The sequence below is a fragment of the Electrophorus electricus genome, chromosome 17 (genome assembly GCF_013358815.1).
Source record: "Electrophorus electricus isolate fEleEle1 chromosome 17, fEleEle1.pri, whole genome shotgun sequence".
NCBI classification, from domain to species: domain Eukaryota; kingdom Metazoa; phylum Chordata; class Actinopteri; order Gymnotiformes; family Gymnotidae; genus Electrophorus; species Electrophorus electricus.
In genome coordinates, this window is record NC_049551.1 from 17520328 (window position 1) to 17538450 (window position 18123).

The 18123-nt window shown below is 41.8% G+C and overlaps 1 protein-coding gene across 2 annotated transcripts; it reads right to left on the reverse strand.

Annotated features, from left to right (window-relative positions):
• zfyve16 (zinc finger, FYVE domain containing 16) lies at positions 1 to 17568 on the reverse strand. Of its 2 annotated transcripts, none has more exons than XM_027020104.2 (18): positions 17392 to 17568; positions 16506 to 16604; positions 14149 to 16196; positions 13612 to 13708; positions 10341 to 10517; positions 9873 to 10012; positions 9324 to 9519; positions 8995 to 9117; positions 8681 to 8836; positions 8287 to 8511; positions 7590 to 7672; positions 6283 to 6387; positions 5986 to 6136; positions 5808 to 5888; positions 5407 to 5569; positions 4864 to 4969; positions 4533 to 4709; positions 1 to 2637 (listed from the first exon to the last, which is right to left on the reverse strand). In XM_027020104.2, the coding sequence occupies exons 2-18, from the start codon at positions 16573 to 16575 to the stop codon at positions 2479 to 2481; spliced, it is 4257 nt and encodes a 1418-aa protein (XP_026875905.2). In that variant the 5' UTR covers positions 16576 to 16604; positions 17392 to 17568; the 3' UTR covers positions 1 to 2478. The 2 variants fall into 2 exon arrangements, with proteins under 2 accessions (XP_026875905.2, XP_026875913.2); XM_027020112.2 differs by having other exon boundaries at positions 17341 to 17568.
• Between the last annotated feature and the right edge of the window lie 555 nt (positions 17569 to 18123).

An 18123-nucleotide genomic window follows, 5' to 3' on the forward strand; every position in this document is an offset into this window, starting at 1 on the left:
TTGTGCATATATAAAAATTTTATTCTACATGTGATACATATTAGAAATGAATGTTATTACAAGAACATTCTTAGGTCCCAGATACCAGTATCTCCAAATAAAGCTGTTTTCATAAATAAATACACATTATGCAAAATGGTACAATTTAACATCTTTTTGTAAAGCATAACCTTTTTTTGATGATGTATCAAGTAAATCAACAATGGTGAGAAAAATAATTTAAATCCCCTACAACTGTACTCACTCCAGCTATAAGGGAGTAGAAAGTTATCCAAGATGTCTACAAAATGATCACATTTACTCTGGATCCATCCATAACATCATCTGTATTTACACATCATTTCCATTTACTTAAAGTATTTGAAAGATCTGCAGCCCCCATCAGAACTGGACCAACAGAATGACGTGGCACCCCCTCTGTTTATCAACCTGACACAAACTGCACTTGGCTTTTTTCCTGTTGTATCACCATGAACATACAGTTCTTAAAAATGTGGAATACTGAATCATACACCACCCATCAAATTTAGACTTCGAATAAAATCACAAAATGGAAGTGTACTATTTCTTAGTAGACACCGTACAAGAAAGGAAATATGAAAGTACAATCAGTTTTTAGTCATTAAGTTCACCATTCATCATAAAAGTGCATACTTAATATCTAACCTGTTAAATGGTTGGCATCTAAGGACTTCATTTTGCTGGTTTTTAGACAATTTCTCAATCATTCCCCTTTCTGCATTTATTAGGCATACATCAAATTAGCTCCAGTAAAATCACCATGAGTTCTGCTAACAAACATAGCCTGTGCAATCCATCACCAACAGCAGTGGCAAAACATGACATCAGCACAATGACACTCCTGCTGACCCACCTCATATGTCGCTAGATAAGGTGCAATATATCTGTTCTAAGGAGAGTTCATCACCACCATCTACTGGACAAATCATGACATTCATAACTTCCCAGCTATAGTCCATTCAGGAAACTGCAACAAACGCATGAGACCTCCTGAGATTTAACACTCTGTGTGTATAAAAGGTGAATCAATGACCTTTTGAAGTAATACTATAAATCACTGGGTATGCAGGAATTTAGCAGCTACATGTTCAAATATTCAATCAAGCTTCACCAACTGGCCAGGGGTGGTATAGGACAACTAAGATCAATCTCTAGTTGAGGATTAGGTTAAGCAATCCTGGAAGATTTCCTTAAAAACAAAACAGACAAAAAACACACCAACTAAAACTGACTGTTATACTCTTAAAATAACACTAACGTGAGTGACATATACAAGATCAAATCAGGACATTTTACAAAGCTACATTTGTAAAATGAGACATTACTATAGTCAAATTTATGGTATATGTATTACAATACTTTATATTAAAATAGTGGATGAACAAAAAACAAACAAACAAACAAAAACATTACAATAAATTATTTCCAAATATGTTTGGTACAAAAAGTAACATTTTATTTGTATGTGTTAAGATGGGGAGTCATTTCTAAAGACTAATTTTCATTTAACATCTCAAAGTGGGTTTTAAACGTCTACAAACCCACTACAACAGAGAACAAATCAGTGCGCAAATTCTGCAAATTGTATGTACAGCATTTTTTAGTGTTGACACTTTATTCAACATATAATAGAGTATGTTTTAAAAAACATCATAAGACTGCAAATCAGCTCTTCTGCAAGTGACTCTGAAGGTAACTTATGTAGCCTATCAAAAATATCACCTTTATTCAACACACAGAACTATTCAAAAATAGTATTTAAGCTTAATAAAAGCTTCAGAAAATTAACTAACTCCATCTACCCATTTAAAATAAACAGAGATGTTCATGAACCCCCGTGTGCTTTCCAAAGCCGGGGGAAATGAAGGCTCACAGTTTACTGTATTAGAAGCGAAATGACAAGTAACCCTTTCAGACGACTCACAGGCTCACTGGAAGCTACTTCAAGGATTGACACCAAGCACTTATGACAAAGACACACCGCAGATGCAAAATCTCAATCAGAAAACAATTTAAAAAGCAGTGCAGTGCCTTAGGTGCAAAGTCTGTTCACTCCAAGTAATATAATATTATTATTATTATATAATTCTAATAATGTTATTTGTTACTCTTGAATAATAATAAAGAATAACAATAACGATATATTATTATATAATTATTATTATCATCATCATCATCTTGCTGTTTTGTACACAAAACTAAATTTCAACAAACTGCATCAAATAAGATTTAATCCATTCTTGATCATTCTAATATTAATTACACCAATTGCTATGCAGTGCAATGGACATTTTCTTACAAACATTTTCCCTGTTTGTCCTATACAGACACTTCTTTGCATACCTTGCGTTTGTCTGCGCCAACCTTTGGCCGTGTGTCTTTCCAGAATACAATTTGTTGGCTCAAAGGAGGACCAACATCCCTGCCACTGGAAGGCGTTGCTCTCACCCTCTTGATTCAGAAACTCTGGGTGATGTAGAAGAAGAACTCCATGTCCACTGCTTGGTGAGGGACAGAAGAGCTTCCTCCATGAATGACGGGGATGAGGGCCCCGTCCAGCTCATTCAGATATTTCTGTGGTAGGAGCCGTCCTCCTGAACCAGCCTGGTACTCCACCTACCAAACAGCAGCGCAATTACAAAATGAACTAAAATGCCCCACGAGTGCTGGTTAACAGTGTTCCTGCAGTAACAAATACCATTAAGCAGATGAACATTAAGTTTACTATTCCAAATTAGTCATTAAGGCAGTGTTTGTACAAAAATGATGCACTGAGACATTTCAGTTCTGGTTCACTTAGGACTCACACTGACATATTTGTCAACAAACTACAAGATGCAGACAAGTCATATGCATATGGATACATCTTAATGGAACAGCTTTTGTGATGGACAGTTTGTGGCATTAACTATGATAATGTCATCCAAGATGGAATGCCACTCTACACTGGGTTGACTGTGGGGTGTGTGTTTGTGACACTGGTGACAGTCACAGCATTATGGAGGCATTTCTATCAGAAAACTGCATGAGCTTCTCTGCTGTAATAATCTTTTTGAATATGTGGGCACATTCTTGTCCTTATTCCAGTACAGTACAGTACTGAGGCATTCTGCCTCCTCATTGCTCCAGACCTGCCCGCTGCTCTTTCCTCCACCTCCACTCTGTTCTGTTCTCTCTGGGGCATTTAGGGCTGCGACACGTCCTTCATTTGGTCCGTCTGATACCTCTGGGTTGGACTGTGTTCCAGGATCATTTGGAACGAGGCCACTTGAGCTGCCAGGCTCAGTGGCTATGTTTGAGGGGAGGGGTTATTTTATCCCTTTCTACCTTATGGTTCTCCATTTGAGCCGTATCAGTGCACCGTAAGCATCAAGTCAATGTTCTACATCCTTCTACATATTAATTTTTATTTTATGCTTACCTACATGGCTGCTAGAATAAAGGACTGTTTACACTAAGTACATCTTTTTTTCTGACAAAAAAAAAAAAAAGGATGCAATTTTTAATCAACTTCACTGCATTTTTAAAAAAACATTTCTATATCATTTAATTTCTCTTCCATATGTGTCAAAAGGTTTTCGCCATGTTTAACATTCAAAAACAGAATCAAATAAAAATAAAATACAAACATGATGGAAGCAAGCTAGCTAATAATTTGCAGTTATTCCTGATTAAGATAAACAAAAAATGAGTATAAACAGGAACCATGTTACAAAAGGTACTCACTGCTGTGGTCTTTCATTATTTTAAAGTTTCAAATAGTCAGTCAATCACTTAAATTTAAATTTTAATAGTCAATCTGCTTCAAACAGTACTGAATGCAGACAGCAAGAAGGTACACAACGTGAGCTAAAAAAAATGACCCACATGTATATCAAATCTTGGGGCAGTTCACTGTGTGTAATGCGTCTAAACACACTGTTAGGCTGTATGAATCTACAGCTTGTGACTAGATCAAATCAGCCCAGCTTAGTCTTTTTTTCCCCCCTTATATCTTTATGTATAATAACCTACTTCAAGGCATTGCTTGCCAGCAGATAAGAGTTTGGATGGCAAAATTGAGAGATTATTCTGATGTCTTTATTAGTGGAAAAAAGGGAGGGCTCAACCGCCCCTGCTGTGTCTGCACGTCAAACGACCCGCGCCACCGCTGGTCTGGAAGCGGACTGAGAGCGACTTGCTCACAGGATCTCATTCTGCTGATCTGGCTCAAATGGCATTTGCTCCAGCAAACCACACTAACAGACCAATCGCACAAGGGTTCGTTTCAAAGTCTGACTGCACCCTAAAACACACCTGTGTTGTAGTGCTCATCTATACAGACTATAAATCACTGTTCTTAATCAAACATTATGAACTGCAATGCCAATGTTTTTAGGTTTTTTATTATTACTCTGTAAATATTCAGAAGAATTTGTAACCTGAAATACATGCTTTGCAATTCACAAAATGTTTGACAAAAAAAAAAAAAGCTTGTATAAACATGATAATACAACATGAAACAGAGTTACCATGTCAGTGTCAGTGGACACCCGAAGTCCAATAGCGTTGATTCCACTCGTGATGAGGACAGTGAGGTGGGGACAGAGGGCGGCACAGCTAGCGGTAGCGATCTCTCTCTGGAACTGACTGCAGGAGGCAAGCACACTGGACAGGGAGCAGTCTGGGCTCTTCAGCAGGTAAAACACCTGGAGAGGTGAGGGAGGGAGAGGTGATGAACAGAGAAACAGCTTGGAGAGGTGAGGGAGCTTAGATTATGGCTCATCAAGGCCCCTGTAGTAGAGAGTGATCTTAGATAATAGCTCATCAGGGCTTGTGATGACGACATTGTAGAGGACGCACCTCGGTACACCGAATGGCACGCTTATCCATCTCAAACTCTGAGTCCTGTTGGATCCGGATACTGGGCACCCCCTCCAGGGACTTCCCATCTATGGGACTGGTAATGCTGTGAATGTCTCACACACACACACACACACACACACACACACACACACACACACACACACACACACACACACACACACACACACACACACACACACACACACACACACACACACACACACACACACACACACAGAGAGAGAGAGAAAATTTAATTGTGAATCCAATATAATGAATCGTATTGAATCGCGAGCAGAGTGCATCATTACACCCTTAGAGTTGAACATTACCATGTTAAATGATGACTTTTATTCTCCAAACAAACAGATTTAAATGCAAGGCCTTGTCTTTTATACAGACCCTATCAGACTTGACCAGCACCATCAAAGCCAAACCAGCAGGCCTACACAGTCTACAAAGCACTTCACAAGACTGGCAGAAGATTTACAACAAGCTCTTGATTAGTATCGATTTGCATGGAATTCAGTGAGCTTGTACCCAGTATTGACAAGAGGAGTCCAGTCTACCCAGCGCACAGTGACATTCTCTCGGGAATCGCTGGAGTCGGCCTTCCCGCATGCAATCTGGAAGTCCGTCTGGTCCTTCAGGGCCTGCCGCAGAGCCTCCATAGTCTCCGGAGGGATCTGCACCATCAGCCCATCTGAAGGTTCCCCAACAGATAAAACATACAAGGAAAAGCCACAAGTTCTGTACAGACATTTTGATCAAACTAGCATCTTTAATCAAATATGATTTAACTACTGTGGCAAAAAGCAATGTGTCATTCATGAATGATAAACAAACCATTTAGTGGCTTTCATTCATTAACAGTATTAAGTATTTTGTCTGGCTGTTAGCCAGTTACCTTCCATGGTCTGGGGAAGAGGCATGCACATTACCTTCCACAATGCTAGATTTGGCAAGAAATCCTGATGAGGCCTTCAGAGCGCCATTGAAAACCACAAAGCTTGCTCCAGTCACTGCGAATGTAAAAACCACCAAATCAAAAAGGTGGCAGCTTAAGGAAGGATACACTGGCTGGCTACACAGAAAGGGGAGCAGCAAAAGGCAGCTGACCTCTCCTGGTCTTTCCCTGAATGCTGTTGGCTTGAGTCTGGTAACTGCCATCCTCGTTCTGTATGCAGACCAGGTGCGAATCTGCCTCGGTACTGAAACAAGCTCCCACGCTTATGACGTGCTCATTGGAGGAACTCACCACCTTGGTCATCTGCAAGTGATGCAGGCCTTTCAATTTAACATGTGCATGTCTTGGGAACATTTGTTTGAGATCCAGGCAAATCAAATGGCGAAGAAAGGTGCAGGATCCCTGCTTGTGTCTCTGTCCCTAAAGCCATGTCTTTACTGAGGTCTCACCTCATTAAACTTTGACCTTGGTATGTCGATGTAGCTGTTGCCCACTTCCATGTGGATCCGTAGGCCCTCGACTACAGGAACACTGTACTGGTAATTTCTCAGATCCTGCAGATTCATAAAACACCGGCGTCATCACTGCCTGTACGAAATGGACAAATGCTACCCAAAACAAATTTAGGCCAGCTCACAAAATGTGGTTTCTATATATACACTCAAGAGCCACTTTATTAGAGATTGCAGGTGCACATGTCATAAATCTTCAAGCTCTTCACCAAATGATGAGATCTGAGAATGGCTGGTTATTTCTGGGTTATATACCACCCTCATCCCAGCAGCAGCTACACTCTGCAAATGAACCTCTAAAACGTACCTGCAAGATAAGTGTATGCAATAAAGTGACCAGTGGGTAAAATTGGCACTTCCAGTAAAAGTAGCAGATAGTGGTGGTGAGAAGAGCACATTGATACACCATGTTTATGTGAAAAAGCTCCGTGATGCACAGAAAGGGTGTAGGCTGGAAGAAACAATTAAAGCAGGAGTAAAAGCGCACCACCCATAAAACCTGTAAATGTAAAACGGTGATCTTCCAAAAAGCCTTTTCTATCAGAAAGTGTGAAACTGGCTGACACACAGACAGTCCCTAAGAGGGTCTAATCTAATCACACGCAGCCTTAACTGGCCTGGGCCACTCGGTCACTAGGTTAGGAAGGCTGACCCCAGCAGCCGCCTTCTGGAGAATCAAGTTGCGCCACTAAAAAGACTATTTAGTTTCAATGACCCAAAAATGTTCCTGCAGAGATAGCAAAACAACATAATTTAATATTGCATTGTGAATAGGGTTACAAAATGACAGACAGTAAAGATGATGAAAATCTGGTGGTCAGAGATTCCACACACTATTTTAATTCTCATTTCATTTCTTTTATCTGAGGCTTTTATCCAAAGTGACTAAACTTCAAATGAACACAACTTGAGCAACTGAGGGTTAAGGGTCTTGCTCAGGGGCCCAACAGTGGCAACCTGGCAGTGGTGGGACTTGAACTGGCAAACTTCCGATTACTAGTTGAGTAACAACCACTGAGCTACCATTGTCCCACAAGGAGCTCCATGTGGACTTGCACTGCAGAAACTTGTAAAAGGCTGTGTGTTATCCATTTTTTGTTATACTGAATGAACATCCACTGCTGTAAAAATCACAGAAAATTTCTCAACTTTCCCCAAGAACTGGTCATGATGGCGTAATCCTTATCAAGGTCGGGTTGATATCTGAGTACATAGCGGAAAGATAAAGAGGAGGTGGTACTTACAGCAAGAAGGTTCATGATGGTATGTCCTGTCTCCCTGAAGACAGACTCACGAAACCTGGCACTAATTAGTGGGCTGGGATACACTGGGGGGAGGAGGGGCAACATGTTAGAAAGTTCATTCAGTTGCTTACCTGTAGCTGTAATATGTTGCGTACTATCAAAAGATCCATAAAACAGAATGCTTTCCCCAACATAAACATGGGCCAATGCAGTCAAACCACCTTCAAGCTAACTTTGATTCACACCATTTTATTCTGGCCATTCATCACTTCAAATCATCTGGGAAAATGGATGATCAGCAATTGGTGAAGTTTTAAAATTTCCCAGCCGCAATGGTACTGTTGGATGTCACGATCAACTTAAGCATCCCTGCAGTTCATCAAAGAATGCAGCGTGATCAAGGGACAAAAAAAGAAAAAAGGAAAACACCTTGGATGGTGTGGAAATGGGAGCAAAACCACTGAACAATATGACATGATAAAATGAAAACTTGTGCATTGTGAGGGGATCGTTCATAGTGCTTTCTCGTCCTGTGAAAATCTTGAACATTACATATGTGGAAGTGATCTTCTCATTTATCATGTCAATGAACTCAATGTTTGGAACGAGTTCTCAAAGACTGCAGACAGCACCATGCGCCAACACCTCAGACTGTCCTGAGCCTCAAAAAGGAAAAAGGAAAATACTGAAAGCTTACCACTAAATTCTGTCCCCAAACTGAGCAACAAGCGGAGGGGGAAGACTTTGGCCCAGGGAACCTCCAGTTTGTGAAGGAGGACCCCACATAGGAAGGGGCTGAGGGGCAGTGCAAGCCCCTCTAAAGGCTGAAAACTCGGACAGAAGAAAAGGAAACCACCATGGTCCTTGCTTTCCAGAAATTTGTCTGCAAATGTCACATTGCCAAGCTCCTCAATAAATTTCCCTGAAGGGGGGAAAAAAAAAAACGCAACATCACATTCAGTAAGACTCTACAAGCCTATAGAAACCATGCAGACTGTTCATTCCATACTGAATTCTAATGAACAAATGGGAATTGGATTTTATCAAAATTATATATTCTTGGGAAGGCCCCATGCTGGCCAGGGACTCACCATTCTGAGCATCTTGGTATATACTAATGTAAAGGTTGAAGATGTCTCTAGGCAAACTGTTCTCCTCTGAGAGACGCTCGAGAACAAACACCAGCTCTTTCTGGCCCACTCCCTGCAGACCAGTGGAACCCAAACACCAGCACTTCCTCTCGCAATCTGACACACAGTCACATACAGTTTTCAGTAAGGTAAGAAAATAAAATGAATTTAAATAAAAATAAATTAATGAATAATAATAATCATCATCAAATATATAATGATATAATAAGGGCTATGTTTCTTTATTCTCTGTACATGTTACCAACTTGACATACATGTTACCAACTTGACATTGACCACGAGGTTGGCATTCAGCACAAAGGTCAAAGGTCTTGGACCTCCTTCCTCCAAGAGCAGCATAATCTGGCAGGTGGCCGGTCGCTCCTCCACCAATAAATCTGTAATATGGAGGGAAGTTACACACCATATCAACATGTGATATGACTAAATTATTCAACTAAAAACCTTCAGCATTCTAAAGCACCTTGACAACTGTTTGGTCTGATCCTGTGACCTTGGGCCTTTCTGAGGAACACAGAGCCATATCACCAACACATTTTTCTCAACACCTGATCACACCCCTTTTAGATCCACCAGGACTCACCCCCTCCATCTTCATCTCCGGTGGCAATGAGCAATGGTGGTAGTCCCTCCTCATCCTCGGGCACAAGGGAAGGCACAGGCTCCACACAGCTGCCCAGGCCACAGAGTAGGGCGTAGTCCCAGGGCCCACTGGGCACCAGGCAGGTCACCTCTGCGCTGCCCTCAGGGTCACCTCCCTCACAATCCTTACTGTCAGGCTTTGAAGAACAAAGGATCGCAAATTAGACAGATTAGACGAACTGGACAATTTTCTTCTGTTCTGCTGTTAGCTTTGTTTGAATGATAGTTTTACATATTCTTACATATTCTTTACGGATGCATTTTCTAGACAAAACCAAATCTGTGACTATTTACAGTTCTAAATGGGGCAAGACTTCCAGGGCAAGACTGAAAACTGGGTCACAAACATAAAAGGCTAGTGTTTAAAGGCCATCTATTATTGCAAGTCTTATTATTAGTAACACAGTAGAACTATGATTACATTTTAGCCTCAGGTCCGAGTAGCCTTAGCTGAGATAAAAGGTAAAGTATTACTCCAGAGCTTATATACCATTGAAGGGTCTGGTGTGACTGGACTGGATTCCTGTGAGGATCTCCGGGGCCTCACAGAGAGCTTTGTGGTGTCTGCCACTTCGCCGTTCGGCAGGATTCCATCAGCAAACCAAACATGCTTGTGTTCTCTCGGAAAACCTGTCAGTTAATAAACACACAAGATATGTTATTATCCTGAGAAGACAGCACAGAAGACATCTAAACCAAAACAAAGATGGACAGATTTCTCCTTTACACCCCCTGGTCATCATTTCTGCTGTTTCTGTGTGTCATATACTGGACTCCACAGTTTACTTAAGGCTGAAGCACCACACTGTTCATAGCCAAGTTTAAGACATGATGGAGCAAATATTTCCTATCACAAAACAGCAAGAACTGGCTGTGCCTGCCCATTGCCCTCAGTGCGCACGCACGCGCAGGCACACACACACGCACACACACGAGCTTGGAGGTGGTGTGCACGTACCGTCGTTGCCGGGGTGCCTGAGGACAGAGACAGGCACCATGACGGTGGGTGGGGGGGAGTTGAGGGTGCCAGCTGCACGTGCCTGCTGCAGGGGGGAGATGGTGGAGCAGTACTCAGAGGGCACGCTGGGGTTAGGGCTAGGGCCGGTAGGGCTCATCATCCTCTCAAGGGCGTGAGCTGCACAAATAAACAAACACCAACAAACAAATGCGTCACTTTCCCCCCCACCATGTACGAGCTCTCTCGCAATAACATTTGTTTTGCGCAAGGGGACATTTAGAGTGTGAGGGAAAAACAAACACAAAAAAAAAGCATAAAACCAAGCAGCAAAAGGACCACCTACTAGCGTAATTCATGTTTTGGTTAAATAAACCCATCAGCAAATCAACACATTAGCCTAAATGACAATAACGTAACCACATCACTGCTAAGAGAAGGCAGTTCCTTTCATCATTAACAAATTGCTAAAATCTATACACTCAGAAATGCTCAAAGTCCAGTGCAATAAAGATTGTTTATTCTTGCACCAATCCTTTAGACATAACACGCAGCCATAATGTTTACCACAGTCGTAAGCATCAGTTAGAGTGAGTGTCATGGGCCAGCCAAGCAACTGCAGAACCAGACCGAACTGTGCATTAAGGTAAGTAAAAGTTGCTTCCAAACAGAACGTCTAGTGCTCCAACCATAGCTGCTGAGTAAGCCTTGCCTCGCAGCGTATCGATTAAGGATCACAGAACCTCATCGAGCTGATTATACTGGCACCAGATGTGACAGTAGTGAACACGCAGGCCAGAGTATAAGCTTACAGTCCCACACAAGTCACCAAAATGATTCGGCAGGCTGAGGTAAAGGAATGAACACGGATGTCCTTCAACTGCGCCACCAAGTCAACCAGCCTGAGCACATCCTGCTTCATTATCGCCAAGGCGACTTCAAGGAAGTTATCACATTTTAAAGTTCAGATATCCGCTGCTAAAAACGTAAGAGCAAGAAAATGCAGAATCTATTTGTCAATGTGCTCAAGGTAGCGTAGATATTCCATTCGGCTAGCAGGTTTCCTCACCTCGGTCTGGTTTATCTCGAAACCAAATTCCCCTACATCTTGGCCCAGCCGGGTGTGTTAGATGCAGAGTCCCTGGAGTGGTTCAGCACGAACTGAGCACGGGGGATGAGCATGTCCCATTCTATCAAATGAGCGACTGAGAGTGTGAGAAAGAGAGAGGGAGGGAGAGCGAGAGGGAGAGCGGGAGGGAGGGAGGGATGGGGGTGCACATCCTCTCGCTTCAGGACTCGCGGTCGGGACAGGGAGCGGCCCACTTTCACGCTCTCACGCTGAGGTCCCATCTGCTTCCCCCAGCTACTGCATCCTGGCTCCCACCTCTCCCCCTCTCTCTGTCAGATGCCTGCACAGATGGTCAAGGCCATCTTAAATGGCTGCCCTGGGCAGACAGAAGCCAGAGAAGAGTGGAGGGTGACAATGCCTCCTTCTCCAAAAGGGAGATGCCGAAGATAAGGGTGAGTGTGCACGTGTCTGTCTGTGTGTGCATGTGTGTCTGAATCTGTGCCCAATGTGGAAAGCAGAGAGACTGAGAGCATTGCGCACGCTGCACCAGGTGCATCTGTACTGCACACACAGTCAAGGACATACACCAGCACCCAGAGGCTCCACCCAACGAGTCAGTATCACTCACTCATTTTCCCCTCCCTCTCCCTCTCTCTGTGTGCGCATGTGTATGTGTACATGTATCATTTCTTGAGAGAGCTGGTTGGCCCCTAGCAGCTGACACTCTGGTGATGAATGTCCTTTTTAATATGCAAATGGACCTCTTATGCTGCTAAACACAGGCGAGCCCTTTTTAGACTACACCGAAGCCCATCAAAGCCACCCAACACAGGCCCTACCTTTATAACTTTAGCAATAAAGTTCCTTCTACAGTCCTCCTAATTCAGCCACACCAATACAACAAGGAAACCACATTACATTCAACCAAATTTTCCAGCGAACAATTAATTAATTCAACCTTAAATTTAGAATTTTTACTGGCATTAGCTAATACCAATATATACATTTTAGCATTATATTCCAGCAGGTTAATAACCAAATATCAAAACACAAAAAAAACAAAAAAAAACAAACTATGAGCTTTTAATGTTTGAGACTTTACTGGGCAAAACGTTTCACTGAATCTCTTCCATTCAGTTAACACCAAAAGGAACTAACCCTACCAAAAGAACATGTGACTGACATTATCTGCTACAATGTCCTAGCTGATGACACTGCAGTAGTGTCTAAACGTCATGTCTCATAAAAACAGAGGTTTACCCAAGTATAATGATCATGACAACAATAAGAGGAAAAGGGTAAACCAGACACCTCAGTGAGCACAGGCTACATGACAATATGATACAGTTTATTTTACAACTTGATTAATACAGTCTTAAAACTGGAAACCATTCGCTATAAACTAACGTCAGGGAATCTATAAAAACACTGTAGGCTCAGTACAACCTGCTGACTCAGGTTATTTTACTAAGCATCTACCTCTCTATATTTAGCCCAGAACTGGCAGACTATACACATACATATGAGTGTGTTTGTGTGTGCATAATAGAAGTTAATACAAATACATAATACATTCTTTGTTTTAGAGAATGCTACTGTCATAGTAGTGCATGCTGCACTACTAGCAACCTGTATGAAATCCAGACCTCACCTAAAGATTAAGGCAGGAAGGTAAACTTTAAAAAGCAACTTCACTGGACTGTACTGCTTCTAAAAAACCTTTATTCAAAGCCATATTGTTAATTTAAAATGTGCCATGGTGAGAATTACTCCCTACAATATTAATATACAAGGGTTGCAATGCTGCCAATAGTCCATAATGCACAATTCTACAATAGTAATCCATTTTTTTTCCCACAGGGAGTTTTCTTCTGCAAAATGAGGGAACACATATAGAAGAGAACACTTTACCTACTGACACAAATATCCACAGCAACTCTAAAAAATAAAAGTATTAAAGTATTTTAATACAGAACACATCAGACTGTAGAAGACAGCAAACATGAGGCTGTATGCTGTACAGATGTAACTGGACAATCTAATTTGACCACTCAAGTCCATTATAGCACCAGCAAGCCATTAATGAGGTACCTGAGACTCAGTGAGCAACAGAGCAGCTCTTTCAACAACTTCCATGTGATTCGTTCAAATTTTCCAGCTTGGCATCAGTTCAAAGTAAATGACAATGAAACTAAATGCACTTACCTTTTTGTATGGTTTCATAGCAGACGACACAAACTCTTGCCTCTTTCTCCAAATACTTCAGTTTGCATTTACGGTTGCAACAAACAGCACAGTATACCTAAAACCATAATCAGCACAGGCTACATGACCAGACGATCCATTTTACTTTCCAACTTGATTAAATACAGTCCAAGCTTAAACGTGGACACCATTCACTATGGACTAATGTCAGGGAATCTATAAAACATTGTAGGCTTACTACATCATCTCTATGTTTGGAGATATTCTCTCTCTCGCTCTGATCCAACTCCCCATCTTGTGTAGTTAACAAATTTTAAGAAAAAATGATTAATGTAGGCAGCATGCTGATTTTAGAGAATGCTACTGCTCAGTACTTTATGTGACAGGGCTACTGCCATATGGCTAGTGAAAGGAAAAACATGAGCGAATATGAATAACATATTACTGTGATTAACAAACATGAACAGCCATGATGGCGATTAATGAGCCTGTTAATATTAAAATAAGCTACAAACATGCCCATGCCAATTGACTCACTTTGCCACAGGCTCTGCAGTGATGCCTCCTCTTGGTAAAGGTGAACCTTTGTGCACATTTCATACAGTTGGGAGCCTCAGAATCAGGGACCCAAGGTGGCTGCCTTGAACCCAGGCCGTCCTCTTCTGCTCCTGACCAATCGAGTGAAGACACTCCTTCTCCAGAAATCTCCCCTGGGTAAGGTGGGGGCTCTGAAAGCTCTTCCTGGCCATAGCTGTCATCATAGTGTTCATGACTGGGGTACTTTGAGTTATTCTCACCCTGGCTGGGAGTCTCACTCACTGTAGGAGTTACAGGAGAAGACTGTGTAGTTTCATCTTCAGAACTCGACACATTCTCCTCTGATTGAGAACTACTCTGTTCCTCTTGTGGTGGTAGTGAGCTTGCTGTTTGGCCAGACAACTGCTTTGGCCGTGCTCCTCCATACCATGGTTGTTGGGTTGTGTTGCCCACAGCCTGAAACTCAGTGGGACTGGGCACATTGTGTTTCTTAATCATTTGCATGTCTGGTTTCGAGGAGCTACTTTCCTGAGATAAGGAAATATTGAAACGTTCACTCTCCTCCAAATACCTACCAGATCTGTCACTTTCAGGTGAAACAATTATGTCTACTAACTCTCCCTCTAAAACTCTGTTAAATCCTGAAAGGTCATCAACTACAAATCTTTCTGCCGACATCTCAGGGTTGCCTTTATCTGCTTGCCCCATCAAGTAAGCATCTAGTTCTTCGTCAGTTACTAACATGATATTTTGCTCACTTTCAGGCAGGTAATCACTGGTGAAGTCAAACTCTGAGGGGTCATCAGGGCTCCCTGTATAGCTAGGAGACTGGCTACCCTCAGGCATGTCTCTATATACGAGAGTCTTTGGAAGAGATATGGTGCAATCAAAGTTTCTGTCAGGGAGAAGAGATGTAAAGGATGCTGCCCCTTCTGGATTTGCCATTATTTGTACCAGTTCGGGATCATCCTCTGGGCAGGAACCCACCTGGCTAAGACATATAGAAGTCCCTACTTCAACAGATGGCACAATAAAGTCCTCAGCCTCTACAATGGCTGGAATTTCTTTGCAGTCAGAAGGTGGGTCTTCAGTTTTGTCTTTGGTTTCTTGCAACATTGTCTCCTGATGGTCAAAAGAGGCCACAAGAGATCCACACATGGATACAGCCATAGGGAGACATGAGAGGGAAGATGCCCCTTCTTTAGAGGGAATGGCTGAGGAAGTTTCTTGGCCCGCATCGCTGTTACCCGCACTCAGCTGTATATCTGCCAAGCTGGACAGACTTGTTCCAGCATCACTGGTTCCTATAATGTCCTCTATCACACTAGAAGAAACTAGGTTATCCGGGTTAATAGTGTCTTCTAAAGAGCACTGGGAGTTGCTGTGAATTTCATACAAGTTTGAGACGTCTGGACAACAACTCTGAGGCATCTCCACTTCATTATTATCTAAAGGTTTTAGGTTATTTGAAATGTTCGGAGTTTCACTAGTCCTTTCCACAGCTGCAGGCAATATGACATCCAGCAAGCTGAGAGTGCTAGAAGAGCCAGTGAAGTGGCCATCATAGTTCAACTGTTGTAACTCTTCACTCTGTTTAAACGAACCTCCCGGAAATGACACAACTGGACTATCAAAATCCACCAGCAGCTCCTCCTTAAGCTGTTTTTCAGCAACCTCCAGCACTTTCAAGGCATCAAGACTGTTTACCTGTGGGAGACTTGCTGATCCTGTATCATTAACTAGGTCACAGACAGGCTTCAAAGATCTATCTGGACATGGAGGAGTCAAGCCTTTGGAAGCCCTGCTGTCAACAGAGGATAAGAGGTCAACACCGGCCAACGCCTTCCCCTTTGCCTCTTCGTCTCTTTGGTTTTGAGTGCTGCTACTTGTAGCTGGACTATAGTGTAGGTCATTGACATCAGGGAGAGTTTGTGAAACTGTGGATGTCTCTGGTGTAAAGCAGCGAGATCCCAAACAGTGACGAGGGTAAGAGGTTGAGCCTTGGCATTCAGAATTTACAAATGTAGTAAGTTTATTCTCTGCCTCCTCTGGAAACAGGACAAAATACAGTCTGTTACAATTAATTTTTAAACCCATATTCTGTAAACTTTATACATTAGCCTAAGCAGCCTTATAACAATACACTTTAACCTAAAACCTACATAAATATGACAAACTACAAGCAAAAAATAAAAATAACGTAAATGACAATTTACATTATTTACAATAATACCGTATATTATATAACCAACTGTACTGTTAGTGAGGGAAAAGACAACGAATTAAATCAGAAATTGCGCATTTATCTTTTTCATTTCACAGGTTATGCTACAGCAAAATACAAAAACGTATCTAACCTGTGTTTAATTCAAAGTCATCCAAAAGCCTGTCCAAGTCACACACAGCAGCTTTGAAGTAACTGTCCATCCTAGGGGTACAATATCCTTCACTTACCCCTGTTGGAAGAAATGAACATCGAGTAAAATTATACTTTTATCGGACACCGAGTGAGTTTAAGATTTAATATGCCGCGGCATGCTATCGTCAGTTAAAGGTCTAGATATCCATCTTAGCCATGTTGGGACTGTAAATGACAGACAGACTAGATAATTAGCTTCAGGAGATTAGACCACTGTTTTAAGTTACAACTTCATATTCAGATACTCCTATGTGCTGTAACTTTACTAGGTTATACATGTCATTGATGTGTCTAGCTAGGATACATTTCCACTGCCAAAGGCCCAAACTAGCTAATAATATGGCCAACGAGCCTTTAAAGTTAAACTTAAGCTAAAATGGTCTTTTCGTGACGAGAGCCGTATCATTTCACTGCCTTATTAGCTGGCTGATAATAATAACGTGCTTTAAGGTTAGAATTAATTACATGCTAGCACCCTAACTACAAAATCGCTGATAAAACTAAAATATCACTGTTTAGTCAGATTGGTTAGCTAACCTAGCTGGCTTTTTGTTTACATCTAACAAACACTGTATACACACTAGCTAGCAACTATCAGCATGTAAGCTATTATCTTTAATAGTTAACTTTAACATGTCTAGTTAGCATCGTGTCGGTTAAAAGAAATATTGTTAGCCAGCGTAGCTAACTAACGCTAAATAGCCATTTAGCTGGGGAGAGCTAACCTAGCTAACCCAGCCTAGCATAAGCTAACCCCCTGACACAAAACAAACCCCAGCAGTGTTGAGATGACTAGTCACGTCCTTGGTTTGTCGGCTAGCTACCGTAAAAAGCTTCATAGTTCAGCTGTCGCTCTTCCAAGCGTTATTCCAGTGCAATAAGTCCTATTGTGGGCGATTTACTCTTGCGAGCTAGCTGGCCGGCTAGCTAAGCCGTATAACTACAGCAGATAAACAAATGCCTCTGTGCTCTGCCACAGCGCACATTCCGTCCTGTGCTGTTTGTGCCATGGCAGGTTAGACGCTCTCTTAAAGACAGCGGGCTCTTGTTTCGAGACATACGCATGATTCGGTGAAATCAACTCATTAATTCTGCAATTAAAAAGAAAAAAGGGGGCAACGACACATTTACTTTTTACAGAACGAACTCAATGTACCAGATATCTATGAATTTTAAGTTCTGCATGTTCCCATTAAAGGGGAGAAGAGATTTCACGCAAAGATGTTTAGAATACTAGTATTATTTTACCAGTACTACTATAGTACTACTACTAGTTTGATGGGCCTGAGGACATGACCACGGTGGCACCGAATAGTTTGAGAAAACCTTCCAGTTAGCTTCCAATAACTGCCCTGTATCGTGTTTTAGACGTGTTTCATTGCGTTCTGCACAACTAAACCTCCCAGTGTGACCCTGACTCAGTAACGTCTACTAGAACTTACTTGTAAGTTTTGCAATCATTGAATAGTAATTTACCACAAAATGATATAAATAATGAACAGAACAGACCAAATAACGTAATCTCTAAAGAATGAACAGTTGGATAGTCCTGTCAG